This window comes from Bos javanicus, chromosome X, assembly GCF_032452875.1.
Source record: "Bos javanicus breed banteng chromosome X, ARS-OSU_banteng_1.0, whole genome shotgun sequence".
Classification (NCBI taxonomy): domain Eukaryota; kingdom Metazoa; phylum Chordata; class Mammalia; order Artiodactyla; family Bovidae; genus Bos; species Bos javanicus.
In genome coordinates this window covers 29,158-55,612 of record NC_083897.1, presented here as the reverse complement: position 1 = coordinate 55,612, position 26,455 = coordinate 29,158, and the positions used below count along the sequence as shown (strand labels likewise).

Below are 26,455 nucleotides of genomic sequence, written 5' to 3'. Positions count from 1 at the left end.
CAATTTTCACGAACTATGTACACTACTTCTCATGGCTTTTCCTAGCCTGATATCTGAACTATGCCACATTAGACTGTCTGAGCTCTGAGCTAGGTAACACAGAAAATAACCTCTTTGGGAACAATTGAGATGGGTTAGATTGTAGATTATTAGCTTTACTCTTCTCTCTCTGATTCAGGAAAAGGAACTGAAGGAGCTGGGGCTGAGCTACTGCTTTCTCAAATCCAAACCATGTCTTTCTAGGAGGGAGTGGGGTAACAGCAAGTAAGAATTTCACAAAATTGCCTACTTCTTTTTCTTTTTTAATTTTATTTTATTTTTAAACTTTACAATATTGTATTGGTTTTGCCAAATATAGAAATGAATCCGCCACAGGTATACCCGTGTTCCCCATCCTGAACCCTCCTCCCTCCCCTCCCCTCCCTCTGGGTCATCCCAGTGCACCAGCCCCAAGCATCCAGTACCGTGCATCGAACCTGGACTGGAGACTCGTTTCATACATGATATTATACATGTTTCAATGCTATTGTCCCAAATCTCCCCACCCTCTCCCTCTCCCACAGAGTCCATAAGACTGTTCTATACATCAGTGTCTCTTTTGCTGTCTTGTACACAGGGTTATTGTTACCATCTTTCTAAATTCCATATATATGCATTAGTATACTGTATTGGTGTTTTCCTTTCTGGCTTACTTCACTCTGTATAATAGGGTCCAGTTTCATCCATCTCATTAGAACTGATTCAAATGTATTCTTTTTAATGGCTGAGTAATACTCCATTGTGTATATGTACCACAGCTTTCTTATCCATTCATCTGCTGATGGACATCTAGGGTGCTTCCATGTCCTGGCTATTATAAACAGTGCTGCGATGAACATTGGGGTACACGTGTCTCTTTCCCTTCTGGTTTCCTCAGTGTGTATGCCCAGCAGTGGGATTGCTGGATCATAAGGCAGTTCTATTTCCAGTTTTTTAAGGAATCTCCACACTGTTCTCCATAGTGGCTGTACTAGTTTGCATTCCCACCAACAGTGTAAGAGAGTTCCCTTTTCTCCACACCCTCTCCAGCATTTATTATTTGTAGACTTTTGGATCGCAGCCATTCTGACTGGCGTGAAATGGTACCTCATAGTGGTTTTGATTTGCATTTCTCTGATAATGAGTGATGTTGAGCATCTTTTCATGTGTTTGTTAGCCATCTGTATGTCTTCTTTGGAGAAATGTCTATTTAGTTCTTTGGCCCATTTTTTGATTGGGTCATTTATTTTTCTGGAGTTGAGCTGCAGGAATTGCTTGTATATTTTTGAGATTAGTTGTTTGTCCATTGCTTCACTTGCTATTATTTTCTCCCATTCTGAAGGCTGCCTTTTCACCTTGCTAATAGTTTCCTTTGTTGTACAGAAGCTTTTAAGTTTAATTAGGTCCCATTTGTTTATTTTTGCTTTTTTTTCCAATATTCTGGGAGGTGGGTCATAGAGGATCCTGCTGTGATGTATGTCGGAGAGTGTTTTGCCTATGTTCTCCTCTAGGAGTTTTCTAGTTTCTGGTCTTACGTTTAGATCTTTAATCCATTTTGAGTTTATTTTTGTGTAAGGTGTTAGAAAGTGTTCTAGTTTCATTCTTTTACAAGTGGTTGACCAGTTTTCCCAGCACCACTTGTTAAAGAGATTGTCTTTAATCCATTGTATATTCTTGCCTCCTTTGTCAAAGATAAGGTGTCCATATGTGTGTGGATTTATCTCTGGGCTTTCTATTTTATTCCATTGATCAATATTTCTGTCTTTGTGCTAGTACCGTACTGTCTTGACAACTGTGGCTTTGTAATAGAGCCTGAAGTCAGGTAGGTTGATTCCTCCAGTTCCATTCTTCTTTCTCAAGATAGCTTTGGCTATTCGAGGTTTTTTGTATTTCCATACAAATTGTGAAATTATTTGTTCTAGCTCTGTGAAGAATACCGTTGGTAGCTTGATAGGGATTTCATTGAATCTATAAATTGCTTTGGGTAGAATACTCATTTTCACTATATTGATTCTTCCAATCCATGAACATGGTATATTTCTCCATCTATTAGTGTCCTCTTTGATTTCTTTCACCAGTGTTTTATAGTTTTCTATATATAGGTCTTTAGTTTCTTTAGGTAGATATATTCCTAAGTATTTTATTCTTTCCGTTGCAATGGTGAATGGAATTGTTTCCTTAATTTCTCTTTCAGTTTTCTCATTATTAGTGTATAGGAATGCAAGGGATTTCTGTGTGTTGATTTTATATCCGGCAACTTTACTATAATCATTGATTAGTTCTAGAAATTTTCTGGTGGAGTCTTTAGGGTTTTCTATGTAAAGGATCATGTCATCTGCAAACAGTGAGAGTTTTACTTCTTCTTTTCCAATTTGGATTCCTTTTATTTCTTTTTCTGCTCTGATTGCTGTGGCCAAACTTCCAAAACTGTGTTGAATAGTAATGGTGAAAGTGGGCACCCTTGTCTTGTTCCTGACTTTAGAGGAAATGCTTTCAATTTTTCACCATTGAGGATAATGTTTGCTGTGGGTTTGTCATATATAGCTTTTATTATGTTGAGGTATGTTCCTTCTATTCCTGCTTTCTGGAGAGTTCTTATCATAAATGGATGTTGAATTTTGTCAAAGGCTTTCTCTGCATCTATTGAGATAATCATATGGTTTTTGTTTTTCAATTTGTTAATGTGGTGTATAACATTGATTGATTTGCAGATATTGAAGAATCCTTGCATCCCTGGGATAAAGCCCACTTGGTCATGGTGTATGATCTTTTTAATGTGTTGTTGGATTCTGATTGCTAGAATTTTGTTAAGGATTTTTGCATCTATGTTCATCAGTGATATTGGCCTGTAGTTTTCTTTTTTTGTGGCATCTTTGTCAGGTTTTGGTATTAGGGCGATGGTGGCCTCATAGAATGAGTTTGGAAGTTTACCTTCCTCTGCAATTTTCTGGAAGAGTTTGAGCAGAATAGGTGTTAGCTCTTCTCTAAATTTTTGATAGAATTCAGCTGTGAAGCCGTCTGGACCTGGGCTTTTGTTTGCTGGAAGATTTTTGATTACAGTTTCAATTTCCGTGCTTGTGATGGGTCTGTTAAGATTTTCTATTTCTTCCTGGTCCCGTTTTGGAAAGTTGTACTTTTCTAGGAATTTGTCCATTTCTTCCACGTTGTCCGTTTTATTGGCATATAATTGTTGATAGTAGTGTCTGATGATCCTTTGTATTTCTGTGTTGTCTCTTGTGATCTCTCCATTTTCATTTCTAATTTTATTGATTTGATGTTTCTCCCTTTGTTTCTTGATGAGTCTGGCTAATGGTTTGTCAATTTTATTTATCCTTTCAAAGAACCAGCTTTTGGCTTTGTTGATTTTTGGTATTGTCTCTTTTGTTTCTTTTGCATTTATTTCTGCCCTAATTTTGAAGATTTCTTTCCTTCTACTAACCCTGGGGTTCTTCATTTCTTCCTTTTCTAGTTGCTTTAGGTGTAGGGTTAGGTTATTTATTTGACTTTTTTCTTGTTTCTTGAGGTATGCCTGTATTGCTATGAACTTTCCCCTTAGGACTGCTTTTAAAGTGTCCCACAGGTTTTGAGTTGTTGTGTTTTCATTTTCATTAGTTTCTATGAAAATTTTGATTTCTTTTTTGATTTCTTCTGTGATTTGTTGGTTATTCAGCAGGGTGTTGTTCATCCTCCATATGTTGGAATTTTTAATAGTTTTTCTCCTGTAATTGAGATCTAATCTTACTGCATTGTGGTCAGAAAAGATGCTTGGAATGATTTCTATTTTTTTGAATTTACCAAGGCTAGATTTATGGCCCAGGATGTGATCTATCCTGGAGAAGGTTCCATGTGCGCTTGAGAAAAAGGTGAAATTCATTGTTTTGGGATGAAATGTCCTATAGATATCAATTAGGTCTAACTGGTCTATTGTATTGTTTAATGTTTGTGTTTCCTTGTTAATTTTCTGTTTAGTTTATCTATCCATAGGTGTGAGTGAAGTATTAAAGTCTCCCACTATTATTGTGTTGTTGTTAATTTCTCCTTTCATACTTGTTAGCATTTGTCTTACATATTGTGGCGCTCCTGTGTTGGGTGCATATAAATTTACAATTGTTATATCTTCTTCTTGGATTGATCCTTTGATCATTAGGTAATGACCATCTTTGTCTCTTTTCACAGCCTTTGTTTTAAAGTCTATTTTATCTGATATAAGTATTGCTACTCCTGCTTTCTTTTGGTCCCTATTTGCATGGAAAATCTTTTTCCAGCCCTTCACTTTCAGTCTGTATGCATCCCCTGTTTTGAGGTGGGTCTCTTGTAGACAACATATGTAGGGGTCTTGTTTTTGTATCCATTCAGCCAGTCTTTGTCTTTTGGTTGGGGCATTCAACCCATTTACATTTAAGGTAATTACTGATAAGTATGGTCCCGTTGCCATTTACTCTATTGTTTTGGGTTCAAGTTTATACACTCTTTTTGTGTTTCCTGTCTAGAGAATATCCTTTAGTATTTGTTGGAGAGCTGGTTTGATGGTGCTGAATTCTCTCAGCTTTTGCTTGTCTGAGAAGCTTTTGATTTCTCCTTCATATTTGAATGAGATCCTTGCTGGGTACAATAATCTGGGCTGTAGGTTATTTTCTTTCATCACTTTATGTATGTCTTGCCATTGCCTCCTGGCTTGAAGAGTTTCTATTGAAGGATCAGCTGTCATCCTAATGGGAATTCCCTTGTGTGTTATTTGTTGTTTTTCCCTTGCTGCTTATAATATTTGTTCTTTGTGTTTGATCTTTGTTAATTTGATTAATATGTGTCTTGGCATGTTTCGCCTTGGGTTTATCCTGTTTGGGACTCTCTGGGTTTCTTGGACTTGGGTGATTATTTCCTTCCCAATTTTAGGGAAGTTTTCAACTATTATCTCCTCAAGTATTTTCTCATGGTCTTTCTTTTTGTCTTCTTCTTCTGGGACCCCTATGATTCGAATGTTGTAGCGTTTAATATTGTCCTGGAGGTCCCTGAGATTGTCCTCATTTCTTTTAATTCGTTTTTCTTTTGTCCTCTCTGATTCATTTATTTCTACCATTCTATCTTCTAATTCACTAATCCTATCTTCTGCCTCTGTTAGTCTACTATTTGTTGCCTCCAGAGTGTTTTTAATTTCATTTATTGCATTATTCATCTTATATTGACTCTCTTTTATTTCTTCTAGGTCCTTGTTAAACCTTTCTTGCATCTTCTCAATCTTTGTCTCCAAGCTATTTATCTGTGACTCCATTTTGATTTCAAGATTTTGGATCAATTTCACTATCATTATTCGGAATTCTTTATCAGGTAGATTCCCTGTCTCTTCCTCTTTTGTTTGGTTTGGTGGGCTTTTATCCTGTTCCTTTATCTGCTGGGTATTCCTCTGTCTGTTCATCTCGTTTAAATTGCTGAGTTTGGGGTGTCCTTTCTGTATTCTGGCAGTTTGTGGAGTTCTCTTTATTGTGGCATTTCCTCACTCTGTGTGGGTTTGTACAGGTGGCTTGTCAAGGTTTCTTGGTTAGGGAAGCTTGTGTCAGTGTTCGGGGGGGGGGGGGGGGGTGTAGCTGTATTTCTTCTCTCTGGAGTGCAATGAAATGTCCAGTAATGAGTTATGGGATGTCCATGGGTTTGGGGTGACTTTGGGCTGTCTGTATCTTGGAGCTCAGGGCTGTGTTCCTTGCTGCTGGAGAATTTGCTTGGTATGTCTTGCCCTGAAACTTGTTTCGCCCAGAGAGGTTTACAGCGTTATATGGAGAAGAGAAGAGTGAGGAGGGAGTTAGAGGTGACCCGAATGAGATGAGGTGGAGTCAATAGAGGAGAGAGTGGGCTATTCAGTAATCTCTTCCTTATGTGCACTCCACAGTTGGACCGCTCAGAGTTGTTCACAGAGTTATACAGAGAAGAGAAGAAGGAAGAAGGTGGCAGAGGTGGCCAGGAGGATAAATGGGGGGAATGAAAAGGAGGGATACAGATCCAGCAAGTAATCAGTTCCCTAAGTGTTCTCCACCATCTGGAACACACAGAAATTCACAGAGTTGGGTAGAGTAGAGAGGGGTTAGGGAGGAGACACAGGCGACCTAGTGGAGAAAAAGGAGAGTTCAAAGGGAGAGAGAGCAGTTAAGCCAGTAATCTCGCTCCCTAGTGAAAAATGGGTACTGAAGATTGGGTTCTTAAAGGTACAAAATTGGTAACAAATACATAAAAGCAAAAATAAAAAATCTAGAGTAGAGTTTGGAATTTCAAAAATACGATGTTAAAGAAAAGAAGAAGGAAAAGAAAGAGAAAAAACGAACATACAAAAACAAACAAGGTCGCAAAAATTATAAAGAAAATATAGGTACAAAATTGATAACTAATACCAAAAAGCAAAGTAGAGTGTGGAATTTCAAAAATACAGTGTTAAAAAAAGAAGAAGAAAGAGAGAGAAAAAAAAAACAAACAAGCAAGAACAAACAAGGCCGCATAAATTATATATATATATATATTAAAAAATACAGGTACAAAATTGATAACAAATACCAAAAAGCATAAATTAAAAATCTAGAACAGAGTTTGGAATTTCAGATATACAATGTTATTTAAAAGAAGAAGAGAAAGAAACAGAGAAAAAGAAAAAGAAAAAATAAAAAAGGGTCACAGAAATTATATAAAAAAAAAAACTATAGGTACAAAATTGATAACAAATACTAAAAAGCTAAAATTAAAAATCTAGAGTAGAGTTTGGAATTTCAAAAATACAATGTTAAAGAAAAGAAGGAAAAAGAAAAAAAAGGTCAAAAAATTATTAAAAAAAAATAGGATGGGGAACACATGTATACCTGTGGCGGATTCATTTTGATGTTTGGCAAAACTAATACAATTATATAAAGTTTAAAATATATATATATATATATATATATATGAAGTTTGCTTTAAAAAAATAGGGTCTTTTTTTTTTTTTTGCAAAGTAATCGGTTATAAAAGTGGAAATTAAAGGAATAATAGAGGACTTAAAATTTTTTTTTTTTTTTAATAGGCTCACTTGTTCAGTCACACTGAGGGGAGGTAGGGAGGGATGCTGCAAACAAATAACACTGGCGTGTGCTCGCAGTGCCTCAGCCACACTGGGTCTGCCCCCAGTTCACAGCGCGTGTAGCCTCTCTGCCCACGCTGCTCAGGCTCTAGGTTGCTCAGCCGCGAACCATCCACGGCCCGCCCTGGCCTGTCTGTACTTTCCAGGTCCAAGCCGCTCAAGTTCAGGCACTCGGGTAATCCTCAGAGGCGCAGACTCTCAGTTGGGCCTGCGTTTTGTGCCCTTCCCAGATCCGAGCAGCTCAGGTGATGTGTTTTGCGCGTGCGATTGCTGCGACTTATCGCCTCCCCGCAGCTCGGTTATCTAGTTGTGCACCGGCACACCTTCTCAGGCAGATGTTGACCGTCCAGACCCCCAAGAAGTTTTAGTTAGCAAAGAAGCCTGCTTACAGTTTTATAGATAATGTCTCTCTGGGGCTGTGATTGTCCCCTTCCGGCTCTGGCTGCCTATCACCGGAGGGGGATGGTCTGCCGCCGGCTATCTCTGTTCAGTCCTTTATTCCGTGCGCAGGCCTGACGGTGTCATAAGTTAGGGCTGGCTTTTCTCGTGGTAGATATCCCACAGTCTGGTTTGCTAGCCCAAATTATTTCGCTCAGATAGTGCTCGGGGTATTCAGGCCAGATTCTTGTGATGCAGCCCGCACCGCACTGTGCCTCCCTGCCCAGCCCCCGCTTGCTAATGGCGTATGCAGGCGTCTGTGCTGCTTCTCCGCTGGGGGAGTTACCGTAGGGCTCGCAATGTGTGGGTTTTAATTATTTGTTTTTCCTCCCTGTTATGTTGCCCTCTGTGTTTCCAAGGCTCTGCACAGATTCGGCAGTGAGAAGGTTTCCTGGTGTTTGGAAACTTCTCTCTTTTTAAGACTCCCTTCCCAGGACGGAACTCCGTCCCTCCCTCTTTTGTCCCTTTTTTTGTCTTTTATATTTTTCCCTACCTCCTTTCGAAGACTTGGGTTGCTTTTCTGGGTGCCTGATGTCCTCTGCCGGCTTTCAGAAGTTATTTTGTGGAATTTACTCAGTGTTTAAATGTTCTTTTGATGAATTTGTGGGGGAGAAAGTGTTCTCCCCGTCCTACTCCTCCGCCATCTTAGCTCCTCCCGCTACTTCATTTTCTTAAATGAGCATGGAATTTATTTCTTTGGATCTTGACTGGTTTCCAAAACTGCTGCAAAGTTATCTGGGCCCGTTTCTGTTGGTTTATTCCATAACTTTTTGTGCTAGAATAAGATACTAGAACTTACTAGCCTACTGTCTTGCTGGTATTACTCCCTAGTTATGCAACATTGAAAACAAAATTAAAAAAACACATGAAAATCACCTTGAGTTGGTTGTATATTTAAAAAGTAGAGCTGAACTTGTTCTTCCCTTTAAATAAATGTCCAGAAGCACAATAATGAAATTACATGTAACTACAAATGGAAAGGACCTTGAAAATCTAGTATATTCCTGTCATCTTACAGAAGTGGAAGTTGAAACCCTCTATGGTTAACTGACAAATAGTGGCTAAAGGATTTTTTTGTCATATAAGTGGAGTTTGTAAAAGATTGGAAACCTGTCATATTTGACTTTCCAATTTATTATAAAACCAAAAGTTCACTATAGTACACTCAGTACTATCGGTAGGATTAAACGTCAATATTTCCTGTTTTATTTATACAGAATTTCATTGTGTATACCAAATTCTAAGCATTTACTCAGCACTTGTGTATACATACTTGATGGGAATCATGTTTCACTTTTAGAAAGGCCAAAGGAATATGGTACATGCAAGACTTGTTAAAGTTCACTGTAAGAAGTTGAGAAAATTATAGATTTTATTGGAGTTTTAAATTGCCTAGATAATTTATTGATGCTTTCTAGAGAACACCAAAAATTATGGAGAGCACACAATTCACAAAAGATTAGACTCACCTGTCTGTGAATGTATATATACTCTCAACTCATATTTGTATTCAAAAAAAGTAAGTGTAATACCAGAAACTATAAAACTCAGAGGAAAACATACACAGAACACTCTTTGACATAAACCACAGCAAGATCCTCTATGACCCACCTCCTACAATAATGGAAATTAAAAACAAAAGTAAATAAATGGGACCTAATTAAACTTAAAAGCTTTTGCACAGCAAAGGAAACCATAAATGAGATGAAAAAAATCCTCAGAATGGGAGAAATTAATTGCAAATGTTCATATTATTCATGAGGTTCTCAAGGCAAGAATACCGAAGTGATTTGCCATTCCCTTCTCCAATGGACCACATTTGTCAGAATTCTCCACCATGACCTGTCTGTCTTGGGTGGCCCTATAGGGCATGGCTCATAGTTTCATTGAGTTAGACAAGGCTGTGGTCCGTGTGATTAGATTGGTTATTTTACTGTGACAGTGGTTTTCATTCTGCCCTCTGATGGAGAAGGATAAAAGGCTTATGAAAGCTTCCTGATGGGAGAGACTGACTAGGGGGAAACTGAGTCTTATTCTGATGAGTGGGGCCATGCTCAGTAAATCTTTAATCCAATTATCTGTTGATGGGTGGGGCTGTGTTCCCTCCCTGTTGTGTGACTTGAGACCAAACTATGGTGGAGGTAATGAAGGTAATGCCGACCTTCTTCAAAAGGTCCCATACAGGTACTGCTGCACTCAGTGCCTCCAACCCTGCAGCAGGCCACTGCTGAACAGTATGAAAAGGCAAAAAGATACAATACTGAAAGATGAACTCCGCAGGAGGGTAGGTGGAGATCAGTGGAGAAATAACTTCAGAAAGAATGAAGATATGGAGAAAAGAAAAAAAAAGCACAGAGTTGTGGATGTGACTGGTGATGGCAGTAAAGTCCGATGTTGTAAAGAGCAATACTGCATAGGAACACGGAATGTTAGGTCCATGAATCAAGCAAATTGGAAGTGGTCAAACAGGAGATGGCAAGAGTGAACATTGACATTTTAGGAATCAGCAAACTAAAATGGACGGGAATATGTGAATTTAACTCAGATGACCATTATATCTACTACTGTGGGCAGGAATCCCTTAGAAGAAATGGAGTAGCCATCATGGTCAACAAAAGAGTCTGAAATACAATACTTGGATGCAATCTCAAAAATGACAGAGTAATCTATGTTTGTTTCCAAGACAAACCATACAGTATCACAGTAATCCAAGTCTATTCCCTGACCAGTAATGCAGAAGTTAAATGATTCTCTAGCACTAACACCAAAAAAAGATGTCCTTTTCAATATAGGATGCTGGAATGCAAAAGTAGGTAGTCAAGAGACACCTGGAATAACAGACAAATTTGGCCTTGGAGTACAAAACAAAGCAGGTCAAAGGCTAATAGAGTTTTCCCAAAAGAATTCACTGGTCATAGCAAACACCCTCATCCAACAACATAAGAGAAGACTCTACAGATGGACATCACCAGATGGTGAATACCAAAATCATATTGATTATATTCTCTGCAGCCAAAGATGGAGAAGCTCTATACAGTCAGCAAAATCAAGACTGGGAGCTGGACCTAACAGAAGCAAAAGATATTAAGAAGAAGTGGCAAGAATACACAGAAGAACTATATAAAAAAAAAATCTTCATGACCCAGATAACCATGATGGTGTTATCACTCACCTAGAGCCAAGCATACTGGAGTGTGAAGTCAAGTGGGCCTTAGGAAGCATCACTATGAACAAAGCTAGTGGATGGACTTCCAGTTGAGCTATTTCAAATCTTAAAAGATGATGCTGTGAAAGTGCTACACTCAATACACCAGCAAATTTGGAAAACTCAGCAGTGGCCACAAGACTGGAAAAAATCACTGTTCATTCCAATCCCAAAGAAAGGCAATGCCAAAGAATGTTCAAACTACTGCACAATTGCACTCATCTCACATGCGAGTAAAGTAAGGCTCAAAATTTGCCAAGCCACCCTTCAATAGTACATGAACTTCCAGGTGTTCAAGCTTGTTTTAGAAAAGACAGAGGAACCAGAGATGAAATTGCTGACATCTGCTGGATCATAGAGAGAGTTTCAGAAAAACATCTACTTCTGCTTTAATGACTATGTTAGAGCCTTTGACTGTGTGGATCACAAAAAACTGTGGAAAATTCTACAAGGGATGGGAATACAAGACTACCTGACCTGCCTCTTGAGAAATCTATATTCAGGTCAAGAAGTAACGATTAGAACTTGACATGTAACAATGGACGGGTTCCAAATCGGGAAAGGAGTACGTCAAGGCTGTATATTGTCACCGTGCTTATTTAACTTATATGCAGAGTACATCATGAGAAACGCTGGGCTGGATGAAGCACAAGCTGGAATCAAGATTGCATGGAGAAATATCAATAACCTCAGATATGCAAATAACACCACTCTTATGGCAGAAAATGAAGACAACTAAAGCGCCTCTTGATGAAAGTGAAAGAGGAGAGTGAAAAACTTGGCTTAAAACTCAACATTCAGAAGGCTAAGATCATGGCATCTGGTCCCATCATTTCATTGCAAATGATAGAGAAACAGTGGAAACAGTGACATACTTTATTTGGGGGGGCTCCAATATCACTGCAGATGGTGACTGCAGTCATGAAATTAAAAGATGCTTGCTCCTTAGAAGAAAAGTTAAGGCCAAACTAGACAACGTATTAAAAAGCAGAGACATTACTTTGCCAACAAAAGTCTGTCTAGTCAAAGCTATGGTTTTCCCAGTAGTCATGTATGGATGTGAGAATTGGACTATAAAGAAAGCTGAGATCCAAAGAGTTGGTGCTCTTGAGCTGTGGTGTTGGGGAAGACTCTAGAGAGTCCCTTGGACTGCAAGGAGATCCAACAGTCAATCCTAAAGGAAATCAGTCCTGAATATTCATTGGAAGGGCTGATGCTCATGGTGAGACTCCAATACTTTGGACCCTGATGTAAAGAACTGACTCATTGGACAAGACCCTGATGCTGGGAAAGATTGAAAGTGGGAAGAAAAGGGGACGACAGAGGTTGTCTGATGCTGGGAAAGATTGAAAGTGGGAAGAAAGGGGGACGACAGATGGTTGGATGACATCACTGACTCAATGGACATGAGTTTTTTTTTTTTTAATTTTATATAATTTTTAAACTTTACATAATTGTATTAGTTTTGCCAAATATCAAAATGAATCCACCACAGGTATACATGTGTTCCCCATCCCGAACCCTCCTCCCTCCTCCCTCCCCATACCATCCCTCTGGGTCGTCCCAGTGCACCAGCCCCAAGCATCCAGTATTGTGCATCGAACCTGGTCTGGCATCTCATTTCATACATGATATTTTACATGTTTCAATGCCATTCTCTCAAATCTTCCCACCCTCTCCCTCTCCCACAGAGTCCATAAGACTGTTCTATACATCACTGTCTCTTTTGCTGTCTCGTACACAGGGTTATTGTTACCATCTTTCTAAATTCCATATATATGCGTTAGTATACTGTATTGGTGTTTTTCCTTCTGGCTTACTTCACTCTGTATAATAGGCTCCAGTTTCATCCACCTCATTAGAACTGACTCAAATGTATTCTTTTTAATGGCTGAGTAATACTCCATTGTGTATATGTACCACAGCTTTCTTATCCATTCATCTGCTGATGGGCATCTAGGTTGCTTCCATGTCCTGGCTATTATAAACAGTGCTGCGATGAACATTGGGGTACACGTGTCTCTTTCCCTTCTGGTTTCCTCAGTGTGTATGCCCAGCAGTGGGATTGCTGGATCATGGACATGAGTTTGAATAATCTCCAGCAGTTGGTGATGGACAGGAAGCCTGGTGTTCATGGGTTCACAAAGTGTACCACATGACTGATTGAACGGAATTGGAAATAAAGTAACTGACAAATGATTAATCTCCAAAATGTGCAAGCGCCTCATGGAGCTGAATATCACAAAAACAGAAAACCCAATCAAAAATTGGGCAGAAAACCTAAACAGGTATTTCTCCAAAGAAGACCTTCAAATGGATAACAAATATATGAAAAAAAGTGCTCAAAATTGTTTATTATTAGAGAAATGCAAAACAGAACTATGATGTTTCATTTCACACTGGTCAGAATGGCCATCAGCAGAAATCTACCAACAATAAATTATGGAGAGAATATGGAGAAAAGGGAATCCACTTGCAATATTTTGGGGAATGCAAATTGATACTGCCTCTATGGAGAAATGTATGGATATTTCTCTTAAAAAATAGGACTAAAACTACCATATGACCCAGAGAATCCCACTATTGGGCATATACCCTGAGGAAACCATAATTGAAAAGACAGATGTACCCCCACTATTCATTGTAGCACTATTTACGATAGCCAGGACATGGAAGAAACCTATATGCCCATCAACAAATGAATAAATAAAGAAGACGTGGTACATATATACAATGGCATATTACCCAAACATAAAAAGGGATGAATTTGAGTAAATTCTAGTCAGATATGTGAACCTAGAGTTGTTATACGAGTGAAGTAAGTTAGAAATAAAAAAACAAGTATTGTATATTAATACATATATATATTATATATATATATATATATATATAGAATCTAGAAAAATGTTACAATGAAACTATTTGCAAGGCAGGAATAGAAACTCAGGTAGAGAACAGCCTTATGGACACAGTGGTATAAGGAGAGGGTGGGTTGAATTGAGAGAATAGCACTGAAATATATATATTCAGTTCAGTTCAGTCACTCAGAAGTGTCTGACTCTTTGCGACTCCATGAACTGCAGCACGCCAGGCCTCCCTGACCATCATCAACTCCCGGAACCTACTCAAACTCATGTCCATGGAGTTAGTGATGCCATCCAACCATCTCATCCTCTGTCGTTCTCTTCTCCTACCCTCAGTCTTTCCCAGCATCAGGGTCTTTTCAAATGAGTCAGTTCTTCGCATCAGGTAGCCAAAGTATTGGAGTTTCATCTTCAACATCAGTCCTTCCAATGTACACCCAGAACTGATCTCCTGACTGGTTGGATCTCCTTGCAGTCCAAGAGACTTTCAAAAGTCTTCTCCAACACCACTGTTCAAAAGCATCAATTCTTCGGCGCTAAGCTTTCTTTAGACTCCAACAGTCACATCCATACATGACTACTTGAAAAACCATAGCCTTGACTAAACACACCTTTGTTGGCAAAGTAATGTCTCTGCTTTTGAATATGCTATCTAGGTTGGTCATAACTTTCCTTGCAAGGAGTAAGCATCTTTTAATTTCATGGCTGCAATCACCATCTGCAGTGATTTTGGAGCCAAAATTAAATAAATAAATAAAGTAAGTAAGCAAGCCACTGTTTCCACCGTATCCTATCTATTTGTCATGAAGTGCTGGGACAAGTTGCCGTGATCTTAGCCTTCTGAATGTTGAGCTTTAAGCCAAATTTTTCACTCTCCTCTTTCACTTACATCAAGAGGCGCTTTAGTTCTCTTCACTTTCGGCCATAAGGGTGGTGTCATCTGCATATCTGAGCTTATTGATATTTCTCCATGCAATCTTGATTCCAGTTTGTGCTTTATCCAGCCCAGCATTTCTAATGATATATCCTGCATATAAGTTAAATAAGCATGGTGACAATATACAGCCTTGACGTACTCCTTTTCCTATTTGGAACCTGTCTGTTGTTCCATGTCCAGTTCTAACTGTTGCTTCCTGACATGCATACAGGTTTTTCAAGAAGCAGGTCAGGTGATCTGGTATTCCCATCTCTTTCAGAATTTTCTACAGTTTATTGTGATCCACACAGTCAAAGGATTTGGCATAGTCAATAAAGCAGAAATAAATGTTTTTCTGGAACTCTCTTGCTATTTTAAAGATCCAGCAGATGTTGGAAATTTGGTGTCTGATTCCTCAGCCTTTTCTAAAACAAGCTTGAACATCTGCAAATGCACAGTTCATGTATTATTGAAGCCTGGCTTGGAGAATTTTGAGGATTACTTTATTAGCATGTGAGATGAGTACAATTGTGTGGGAGTGTGAACATTCCTTGGTATTTCCTTTCTTAGGGATTGGAATGAAAACTGACCTTTTCCAGTCCTGTGGCCACTGCTGAGTTTTCCAAATTTGCTGACATATTGAGTGCAGCACTTTCACAGCATCATCTTTCAGGATTTGAATTAGCTCAACTGGAGTTCCATCACCTCCACTAGCTTTGTTCATAGTGGTGCTTCCTAAGGCCTAGTTGACTTCACATTCCAGAATGTTTGACTCTAGGTCAGGGATCTCACCATCGTGGTTAACTGGGTCTTGAATATCTTTTTTGTATAGTTCTTCTATGTATTTTTGCCACCTCTTCTTAATATCTTATGCTTCTATCAGGCCCATACCATTTCTGTCCTTTATTGAGCCCATCTTTGCATGAAAAGTTCCCTTGGTCTCTCTAATTTTTTTGAAGAGATCTCTAGTCTTTCCCATTCTATTGCTTTCCCCTATTTCTTTACACTGATTACTGAGGAAGCCTTTCTTATCTCTCCTTGCTATTTTTTGCAACTCTGCATTCAAATGATTATATCTTTCCTTTTCTTCTTTGCTTTTGGCTTCTTTTCACAGCTATTTGTAAGGCCTCCTCAGAGAGCCATTTTAATTTTTTGCATTTCTTTTCCTTGGGGATGGTCTTGACCCCTGTCTCCTGTACAATGTCACGAACTTCTGTCCATAGTTCATCAGGCACCTTGTCTATCAGATCTAGTCTCTTAAATCTATTTCTCATTTCCACTGTATAATCTGTATACACTGTATAAGGGATTTGATTTAGGTCATACCTGAATGGCTTATTGGTTTTCTCCACTTTCTTCAATTTAAGTCTGAATGTGGCAATAAGGAGTTCATCATCTGAGCCACAGTCCACTCCCAGTCTTGTTTTTTGCTGACTGTATAGAGCTTCTCTATTTTGGCTGCAAAAATATGATCAATCTGATTTTGGTGTTGGCCTCCTGGTGATGTCCATGTGTAGAGTCTTCTCTTGTGTTGTTGGAAGAAGGTCTTTGCTATAACGAGTGTGTTCTCTTGGCAAAACTCTATTAGTCTCTGTCCTGCTTCATTCTGTTCTCCAAGGCCAAATTTGCCTGTTTTTCCATGTTTTTCTTGACTTCCTACTTTTGCGTCCCAATACCCTATAATGGGAGAAGGTGATGGCACCCCACTCCAGTACTCTTGCCTGGCAAATCCCATGGATGTAGGAGCCTGATAGGCTGTAGTCCATGGGATCGCTGGAAGTCGGACACGACTGAGCGACTTCACTTTCACTTTTCACTTTCATGCATTGGAGAAGGAAATGGCAACCCACTCCAGTGTTCTTGCCTGGAGAATCCCAGGGACAGGGGAGCCCGGTGGGCTGCCGTCTATGGGGTCGCACAGAGTTGGACATGACTGAAGCGACTTAGCAGCAGCAGCAGCAGCACCCTATAATGAAAAGGACATCTTTTTGGGGTGTTAGTTCTCAAAGGTCTTGCGGGTCTTCATAGAACCATTCAACTTCAGCTTCTTCAGTGTTACTGGTTGGGGCATAGATGTGGATTACTGTGATACTGAATGGTTTGCCTTGTAACAGAGATCATTCTTCGTTTTTGAGATTACCGTGTGTAAAATAGATAGATAATAGGAAGTTGCTATACAACACAGGAGGAGCTCAGCCTGGTGCTTTGTGACAGCTTAGAAGACTGGGATGGGGTGGGAGGTCGGAGGGAGATTCAAGATGGAGGGGACATGTGGCTGATTCATTTTGATGTATGACAGAAGTCAAGTCAGTATTGTAAAGCAATTTTCCTTCAATTAAAAACAAATAAATTTTAAAGAAATAAAAATTTTAGTAAAGGTAAGTTTACCTAAGTGTAGCTTTCATTTTAAGGAAGAGTATCTAGGCATTGAGTTTTATCCTTACAGTTGTAAAACTATGTATTTTTCTGTATCTAAGAATAAACATAGCTTCTTCTTTACATGATAATATGAAAGACTATATCACCTCCTATATGATAGACAGTGTCAGTAATTATTATATTTGGGAAAACTTGGTTTAATCAAATGTACAAAGAAACCCATGTAAAAGTAATTATTCTTTCTCAAATTCCATTAATACTTAAGTTATATTGGAGTAGTAAATTCACAAGGAGAGGTCAAATAGTGATACTGATATAATAAATTCATACTGTTCTTTACCATAGTATGAAAAGTTGTCTAGAAGGGTTTTATACAAAATAAGCAATACTATGCAAAATTATATCTAGTAAATAAAAAGTAATGAAGGTTTGTCACTACGAAAATCAAACCTGACTTCACAAAAATTTCATCTGAAATGAAAGTTAAATCATATATAATTGTATATATGTACATATATTGTATATATGTACATATATATATGTATATTGTATATATGATTATACAATTATATACAAGTACAAGTAATACTCCCAGCTCTTATAATAGCCATTTTCTCTTAATAAATTCAAGTTAGTGAGAGATTTTCTTTCTGGAATACTAAAGTCTTATGTTTTTGTCTATTTCCGTGTTGGAGGCTTTTTGTTTTCACTTAGTGGTTTAGCTTGTGTTGCACTTACTTGGTTTCTTATATTTAAAGGTATTGGATTATGAAATTAGCTTTAGTCTATAAAGCATACATTTCATAAGGAAAAAAATTTAGAATACATAAAAAAGTTTAATTAAATCACCTTCCTCTCTTTCATTATTATGCCAGCATTTTCCTGGCTTTACTTAGAATGCCTGTGATTGTGTAATTCTATGTTGAGACCTGAAAAAGAGAGTAATTTGTCTGCATTTTAGCACTGTAGAGTGTTCACCATGAAATTAGCCTTACAATAATATGAGGTGTCTAAACCAATTTCAATAGGCATTTACACATACAACTAGGAAAATATAAACTCATGGGAGGAAGCTGATTATACAGTTCATAATTCAGGCTACAAAATTAAATAGTTACCAACATATCCTAATAACTAATTTTTATTTATTGATATAATTATATTTCCAAATATACCACTTTTAATTTAATGTTTAATGGGAAAAAAGCACTTCATGCATATCAAAACTTGTATAGTATACTAGTTAAAAGCACCAAATTTGGAGTCAGAAAAATCTGGGTGTAAATCCCAGATCTGTTATTTGCAAGTTATGGGTCTTTGACCCAGTTACTTTATACCTCTAAACAGTTTCCTCATGTGAAAAGTGGGAATAATCAACTTCATAGGGTATAGAATAATAAGTGTGTGGCCTGGAACATATTAAGTACTTAATGGTAGCTAGTTGCTGGTGTTATTTTGTTTGTATTATTTTATAATAATTATTATTATTATTATCATTATCCCCTTATTGACATTTTCTTTGTAAAGATATTGAAGAAATAATTAGTGCTAAAGTATAATTTTTGAAAAGTTATGCCTTTGATACAAATATGAGTAACATGTCAAATGTTTGGTGTGATTCATTAATTAATGTGGTAACTCATAAGGTATTAAAATTATTTCAAAAAACCTTTGAAGAAAATACATAAAAACAGTTAGGAAAATGCTGAAAAATGCTGTAAAAATTGTTCATAGATGCAAGAGTAGTTAGTATCCTATAGAGAATAAAACAATACTTGGGAAGGTCATTTGGGGTTAGAAATTAATTCTATCTCTATCAAGCAAAATTTATTTTATTGTTATGTATAGGAATCACAAGAAAATTCAGTTTTCTACAACTTAATTTCTACACTTATAGAGTTGTAAAATAGTCTTGTCAGTAGAAAGTCAAAGATGCACATTCTATGGAATTAGATAATTCTCATTTCCATGTCCTAGACAACATTCCTGAAACTCTTTTTCTACTCAAACATCAACAGCTTACCATAGGAGTCTCACCCAGTTAATTAAGATAATCATTTAAAGTTTTCTAAAACCATCACATAAACTTATGATGGCTGGGTCAGGGATTATCATTTCTATAATGTTGATGAGAAAATTGTGGCAAAGTAGTCAAGCAAATTATCCGTAATTACACCAAGTGGAGGAATAATTATATACTTATAACCAAAGTAAGAAGAAACCAAAAAGCAAAAGAGAAACAGAATGGGAGAAACAGGTGCTGTTTAATTTGAAGGTGATGTAGTGGTTAACTTTTTTTTTAAATAACTGCTCCTGTGTGTCCTTATAGATAATAACCAAGGTGACAATTTTCTTTCTTCAAAAGATTCTACTTTCTCCAAACCTCTCTTGTTAATCAAGCAGTGTCCAGATATTATTAATATTAACCAGATTTTTGAACATTTATTATCATGTATATGCAGAAAAAATCTTGGGCTCTGGATGCCAATCTATAAAAGAATCCTGTGAGCCCTGCTTCACCAGTCATACGTGTGTGTACTTGTATGAGTGTACTGTTAGCTGATGCAGCATCAATTAATAATAGCAATTGTGTTGAAGATTCAATTTAGCTAAAACACATAGCTGTGGATCTTCTGGTTGTGGGTTTCAGTATAACATCATAATTTAAGGTGAAATCCTTCATGACATTCAACAATATGTGATGGATATTAAGGATATCTTAATTATTGTTGATTTCAGATATTATTGAAAATATTACTGGATGTGAAGACCAAGTTCAAGTGAAAGCTGGGGTTTATGATTTAGATTATGATTAAACAAAGAAAAACAGAAATCAGATGAGTAATACAAATATGAGGAAATTAACAGGTGGTAATAAATGAAAATATCTGTTGTAAAATAAATGTTTTCATTGGAATTTACAAATAGGACAGTACAAGATCAGAGAGAATTTACACATATATCTGTATAAGTTTTTTTTGTTCACTGTTTTTTAAAACTATTTAAAAATTTTTTCTATAATAGAGAACCTTTTTTAAAATTTAGTTTAATTTGTTTATTTAATTTTGGCTGTATTGGGTCTTCTTTGTTGAACACGAGCTAGTTGTGGAGATTGGGAGCTGCTCTTCATTGTGGTGCACTGGCTTCTCGTTGCAGTAGTTTCTCTTGTGTGGAAGCACAGGCTCCAGTCTCGAGGGCTTCAGTAGTTGCAGCATGTGAATTTCAGTAGTTGTGGCTCCTGGGTCCTAGAGCTCAAGCTCCGTAGTTGTGTACCATGAGCTTGATTGCCCCGTGTCATGTGAAATCTTCCCAGACTTGGAGATCAAACCGGTGTCCCCTACACTGGCAGGTGGATTCTTAACCACTGGGACCATGAGGGAAGTTCTGTTCTCTTCTTTTAGATTTTATTATTATGTATTTGGTTCAAATTTTAGTAAATAATTCCTGGAGAAGATTTTAATTAATACTGATTACTGAGTGCTCTGTCATTTTGCTTACAAAATATATTTGGAGATGAGGAATCAACTTCAAATTAAAATGTAAATAAAAATCCCAGGGTCCTGTGAAGATGAATAAGAACTTTCATGGAAGAAAGAATAAGAATAAGAAAAATAATAAGACTGTGGTCACTGTAACCACAAAGAGTATTAAAACCATGGTAACCATAGTTTATTTAACAAAAAGGCAATTATATTCTGATTTACTTAAAATGTGAGCTCTCATAAACAAGATCAGGCATCACATGTATAACTTTGATAAAGAATAAGAGAAAAATGCGTTCCAACCATCATACTAAATGCCAAAGAGGGCATTTTTCACATAACGTTAAGATGCCAATGTGTGAAGTTTCCTCAGAAAATCTGAGAACTGATCAAAGAAATGCATGGCATTTTTTAAAGGAAATTCACTTTCACTATGCTTTGAGTGTCCTCTGGTGGCTGAAGAGAATTCTGTCATAGCCTTAATATTTATTACTCTGATTACATTTGCTATTTATAAGGTATTTTTAAATTTCTTTTTATTAGATAAGTATATATTTTATTAATTTGTATTATTTTTAATTTTAACACTGTATAACTTTCTTTTCAATTGTCTGCCTGAACTTCTTAAGGTATGATCCAAAAAATGATTCATGGTCAACTGTGGCACCTCTGAGTGTTCCTCGAGATGCTGTTGCTGTATGTCCCCTTGGAGACAGACTCTATGTGGTTGGAGGATATGATGGACATACTTATTTGCACACTGTTGAATCGTATGATGCACAGAAAGATGAATGGAGAGAGGTACTCTTAATTTAAGTATCCAAACTGATATATTTCAGGGTTTACCTCAAAAATTAAAATATATATTTGGAATTCATCCCATTCTCTTCCACTCTAGGGCTGAATCAAATTACTTTAGTGAAATTTATTGCATGTGCTTTATTTAGCTATATAGAATTATTAATTGAGCTGTTTGATCATTAGTAGAATCCATCAGTATTTATATAAAGTGAGGACAAGACATTTTCTAAGCTTCATGGACTCATTCCTTTTATAGAAAAGTGAATCAGATTCAATAATCCAAGAGCTTTACTCTCTAACCAACTTTTTATGTATGTATTTTGACTTGAGAAGCAAGGAATAATATCTTTATCTACAAGTGTCTGTCCCTTCTTATCGACTGGTGCCCAGGAGAAAAATCTTTCAGTCTCCTCCTTATAGAGATTCTACAAATTGCAACACTCTTAAGTACTAATAAGTTATTCATGGATTTGGTGCACAGTAAAAGACTGGAATTAAACCCTATAAAGAGTTCTGGGTATCAACAGAAGAAATTCTAAGGAAAATATTAATATAAGAAGTGGCACAGAAAGAACATGGGTTTCTATCTCTTTACTCCAACAATATGATTCATTATGACCCTCAGAAATACTCAAGTTCTGCCATATAGTTAGCTCTTAAATTTACAATGATTAAGACCAGCTTAGTAATGGAAAGAAATATTTGGCAAACAAGGATATTGGTCAAATATGATAAAAAAATGTTTGTCTAACATTGTGTAAATTATTTTTCGGAAAATTATAGACAAGTAGTTAAGAGATATAGATTCTATTCCAGGTATGTCACTGTTTCATTGTGTGACCTTGCAAAGGGTGAAAGAGAACAACTAGATAAACAGATTATAACTCCTATATCCCTAATTATTTTCATTCATTTTCTTGCTTACCCCTAACAAAAACATTGAAGGATAAGTATTATTAGTTTCAATTTTTTAAGTGAGAAATTACAAAAGCGATGAAACTTAACCAAGATCAGCTGTCCTTCAAACTCAGATCTACTGCATCTTAAAGACTATGCTGTCTCCACATTGGAATGTTATCTGGGCTGCATTTTCCATTATCTTTATACAAGATGAAGGCTGGGCCAGAATAGCTGAGGATTTTTTCAGCTCCAATATATTATGCCAAAGACAGAGTTCATTCAAACAGCATTTCTTTCTTTATTTTTGTTTTCTGCACTAGGAAGTTCCTGTTAACATTGGAAGAGCTGGTACATGTGTTGTGGTGGTGAAGCTACCATAAACTATCTTTATCAAAGGGGAGAAAGCCGTATAATTTCAAGAAATGAAGTAGGAAGAGAAGAGGAAGAAGAAACATGTCCTTTCCTTCGATTAGTAATCAACATGAAAATTCTTGTGTCATTTTAATGTATAGTTATAAATGCTCTCATTTGTGAAGCCAAAGTAAGTTTTTGAACATAAATTACATATGGGTGTTTAGTGTATATGTTGTTACAGTTAATATAAATGAAAAGCCAGTAGTCTAGGTTTAGCCTTATTATTTTAAAATGTTAAAAATGCTTCAGGGAAATTGATAGTGACCAAAGTATTAAAGGTTATAAAAGTATGGATAATTTTAAGTTAAGAGTCTGATAAGTTAAGAATATTTTCTATTTCCAAAAAAAAAAAAAAAGCATCCTATCATTTGGAACATAACTAATATAAAAGATCTAAAGCTTAAATTATAACATTTGATTTTTAGTAAAACATCATCCTCATATTCAAATAGTATCCCAAATAGCTAAATAGTACCTCACATTTACCAAGAGGTAAAAAATAGGTTAAAAAAAAAGCTCAGACATTATTTGTTATGCTGATCACAGCATGTTAAAATTTTCACAGACATTCTTTTTACAGTACCATCTTTAAAAGCACACATACAGATTTGGTAATTCCTTAACATGTTGTCATGTTAGATTTCTTACCAGTAAAATATTATTGTAATTTCATATACACAATCTATACAATATAGTGGTGACTATCTATCATAATGATACAAACTTTGACGTTAGCTTTTGAGTGTCAGGGCCTCACTTATATACACATTAATATTAGCCTTAAATATTTATGCAAACTCTTGTAACACCTGTCATTGTAAACAAGTTTTCAAAATCAAAGCAATTTTTAAACAGTAGTAAAATTGAGATGTTCTGCAATATTAACACATGGAAACACCAAAATATTCAACATCCGTGGTTAATTCTATATCTTTTACGTACAAGTACATGCTTTTGTGTTAATTTTGTATTTATCCCGTAAAGAATGTTAAGGATATACGTACTCAAAAAGTATTTAAATTAAAAAACAACAAAAAAACCTAACTGGGTAGTATTTTACTTTTAAATTCTTACTTCCATGTTCAATTATAAAAAATATTTAAGAAAATATTAAAAAAAAAACCTTCTTTATGACAGTAACTTTTCAAGTAAATTACAATTTTAGAATTTGTGCAATATGTTCTTTTAAATGGACTTTGTATTGTAGTATGTGAAACCAACAAATAAAATCCAGAGATGCTTATAAAAATGTACTACCTTATAAGTTTTTTTAAGTATAAATTTATTTATTTTAATTGGAGGTTAATTACTTTACAATATTGTATTGGTTTTGCCATACATCAACATGAATCTGCCACAGGTATACACGTGTTCCCTATCCCGAACCCCCCTCCCTCCTTCCTCCCCATACCATCCCTCTGGGTCGTCCCAGTGCACCGGCCCCAAGCAACCAATATCATGCATCAAACTTGGACTGGTGATTCGTTTCATATATGATATTATACATGTTTCAATTCCATTCTCCCAAATCATCCCACCCTCTCCCTCTCCAACAGAGTCCAAAAGACTGTTCTATACATCTGTGTCTCTTTTGCTGTCTCACATACAGGGTTATTGTCACCATCTTTCTAAGTTCCATATATATGCATTAGTATATTGTATTGGTGTTTTTCTTTCTGGCTTACTTCACTCTGTATAATAGGCTCCAGTTTCATCCACCTCGTTGGAGCAACATAAATGTATGAAGATATTTGCGCTTTGACAAACTGAATTTAAATAAAATCTATTTCCTCTGGTTATAAAGAGTGTGGCTTTAAATTATGTCAAATGCACCTTTAATTGGCCTTTTAATATTTAAAGTTCCAATAGCTAAAATATTTAAATATGAAAACAAAATTCTCCTGTTTTGTTTCTTATTCCTGCCATTCAGTGTCTTTAATTCTAAATAAAGAGCTATAGACATCTTGAGTTCTAAGGGTAGAGATGGAAGCACAGAGATGCTATAAAACACACACACACACCACAGAGTTCTGTTGGATTTTAAATTCATACCTTATCAAAATCAATGCAGAGGTAGAGTTACTTTTATCTGCAGAGCAAAGTTTAACCTGTCAAGTTAAATTGGAATTTGAGCCAGAGGGGAAAAAAAAAAAAAAAGATCAAAGGACCTATCATAGCCAGTGGTGATGCTCCACTTCTGGGACTATATTCAAAGGAAATGAAAACTCTAACTTGAAAAGATATCTGCATCCTCATGTTCAGAGCAGCATTAATTACAATGGCCAAGATATGGAAACAACCTAAGTGTCCATTGATGGATGAATGGATAAAGACACTGGGGTCTGTCTACCTACCCCACTGGAATATTATTTTGCCATAACAATGAGGAAATCCTACCATTTCAATAACATGGATAAATCTAGAAAGCATTATGCTGAGTGAAATAAGTCAGAGAAAAACAAATATTACTTTATGATCTCACGTGTGGAGTCTAAGAAAAAAGAGACAAAAAAGCCAAACTTATAGGAAAATATATCAGACATGTGGTTACTAAAGGCAGAGGGTGGATGAAAGAGGAATTGGAGGAAGGTGGTCAAAAAGTACAATTTTCCAGTTAAGATGTATTTGTATGTTAGATACTCATTTGTGTCCGACTCTTTGTTTCCCTGTGGAATGTAGCTTGCCAAGCTCCTCTGTACATGGAATTCTCCAAGTAAGAATACTGGAGTGGGTACCCATTCCCTTCTTCAGGGGATCTTCCCAACCCAGAGATTGAGCTTGCATCTCCTGCATTGCAGGCGAATTCTTCATGAGCTACCAGGGAAGTCCCAGTTATAATATAAATAAGTACTAAGACTATAATGTACAATGCAATGATTATAGTTAACACTTTTTAATGTAATACATAGGAAAGTTTTTAAGAAGTTAAGTCCCGTGTTCTCACACAAGGAAAAAAAAATTTTTCTTTTTCTTCTTTATTTTCTCTTTATTATATTTATTTGAAATGATGGATGTTAGCTGAGCCATTGCAATAATCATTTCACAATATATATAAATTAAGTCATCATGCAGTATGCCTTAAACTTATACAGTGATGTATTCATTATGTATCAATAAGACTAGAAAAAATATTGTGCTTGGGCCTCTATGGCTTAGTTGGGTTGCTAAAATGTGAGCAGATCTGAGCAGTCAGAATGGAGAGCTGCAGAGGCTCAGAGTACTAAGGCACAAATTCACCTGCTTCAGTCAAATCTAGTTGGAGAAGGGAGTCACAGCGGCAGCCTCTTGCTACCATGACATGATGGAAATGACCTATCAGTCTGGTTTAAGGTAACACAGATAAGAAAGGGAATTACTAATTTATAAACCCTTTCAGGAAGTGTAAGCACTGATACATCTAGATATTATACTCATATTGGAAAGAAAATATTGATTTTTCTTTAATCACTATAACCTTACTCTCAGGTTACCACACTCTGCAGCTCAGCCTATATTATGATGACTCTCCAGACAGCTACTTTCTCATTATTTCTACAAGGAATGCATGAACTTCTAAGTATCTTCTATATTGCACAGGAGCTGAAGGAGACTCTAGGGCACTAAACTCAGGTCCTCTCTCTGCATAACTATGCCATCCATCAACTTGATTCAGATTTGGTTGCTGGTACAATTTAATATCGAGGGAACACTGAAAAGAAGTCTTTCCCATAGTCCCAAACGGAGTAGAGAACTAAAACTCTAATTTCGAATTTTCTCTTAAACTCTCTAACAAGTTTCTCACCCCAAGATCCTATTCTGAGAAAAGAAAAGAAGACTATAAAACATACATTTCTTCAGCTGTCATCTTTGTCTTACCACAGGTACCTGAAGTAAGTAAGCTGAAGAAGAGGGACAGATTTTTCAGTTACTTTTGCATTCCTGTTATAATCCTAATCTGCTCCCTTTACA

General features: G+C 36.6%; 1 protein-coding gene across 1 annotated transcript in view; it reads left to right on the top strand.

The window, feature by feature from the left end:
* The window catches only part of KLHL4 (kelch like family member 4), a 104,747-nt gene extending 80,324 nt beyond the window's left edge, over positions 1-24,423 (top strand). Inside the window, exons 10-11 of the mRNA XM_061409603.1 lie at positions 21,022-21,193; positions 22,414-24,423. Coding sequence (XP_061265587.1) covers positions 21,022-21,193; positions 22,414-22,473 — 232 coding nt within the window. The 3' untranslated portion in view covers positions 22,474-24,423. The remainder of the gene's footprint in view (positions 1-21,021; positions 21,194-22,413) is intronic.
* Positions 24,424-26,455: the final 2,032 nt, after the last annotated feature.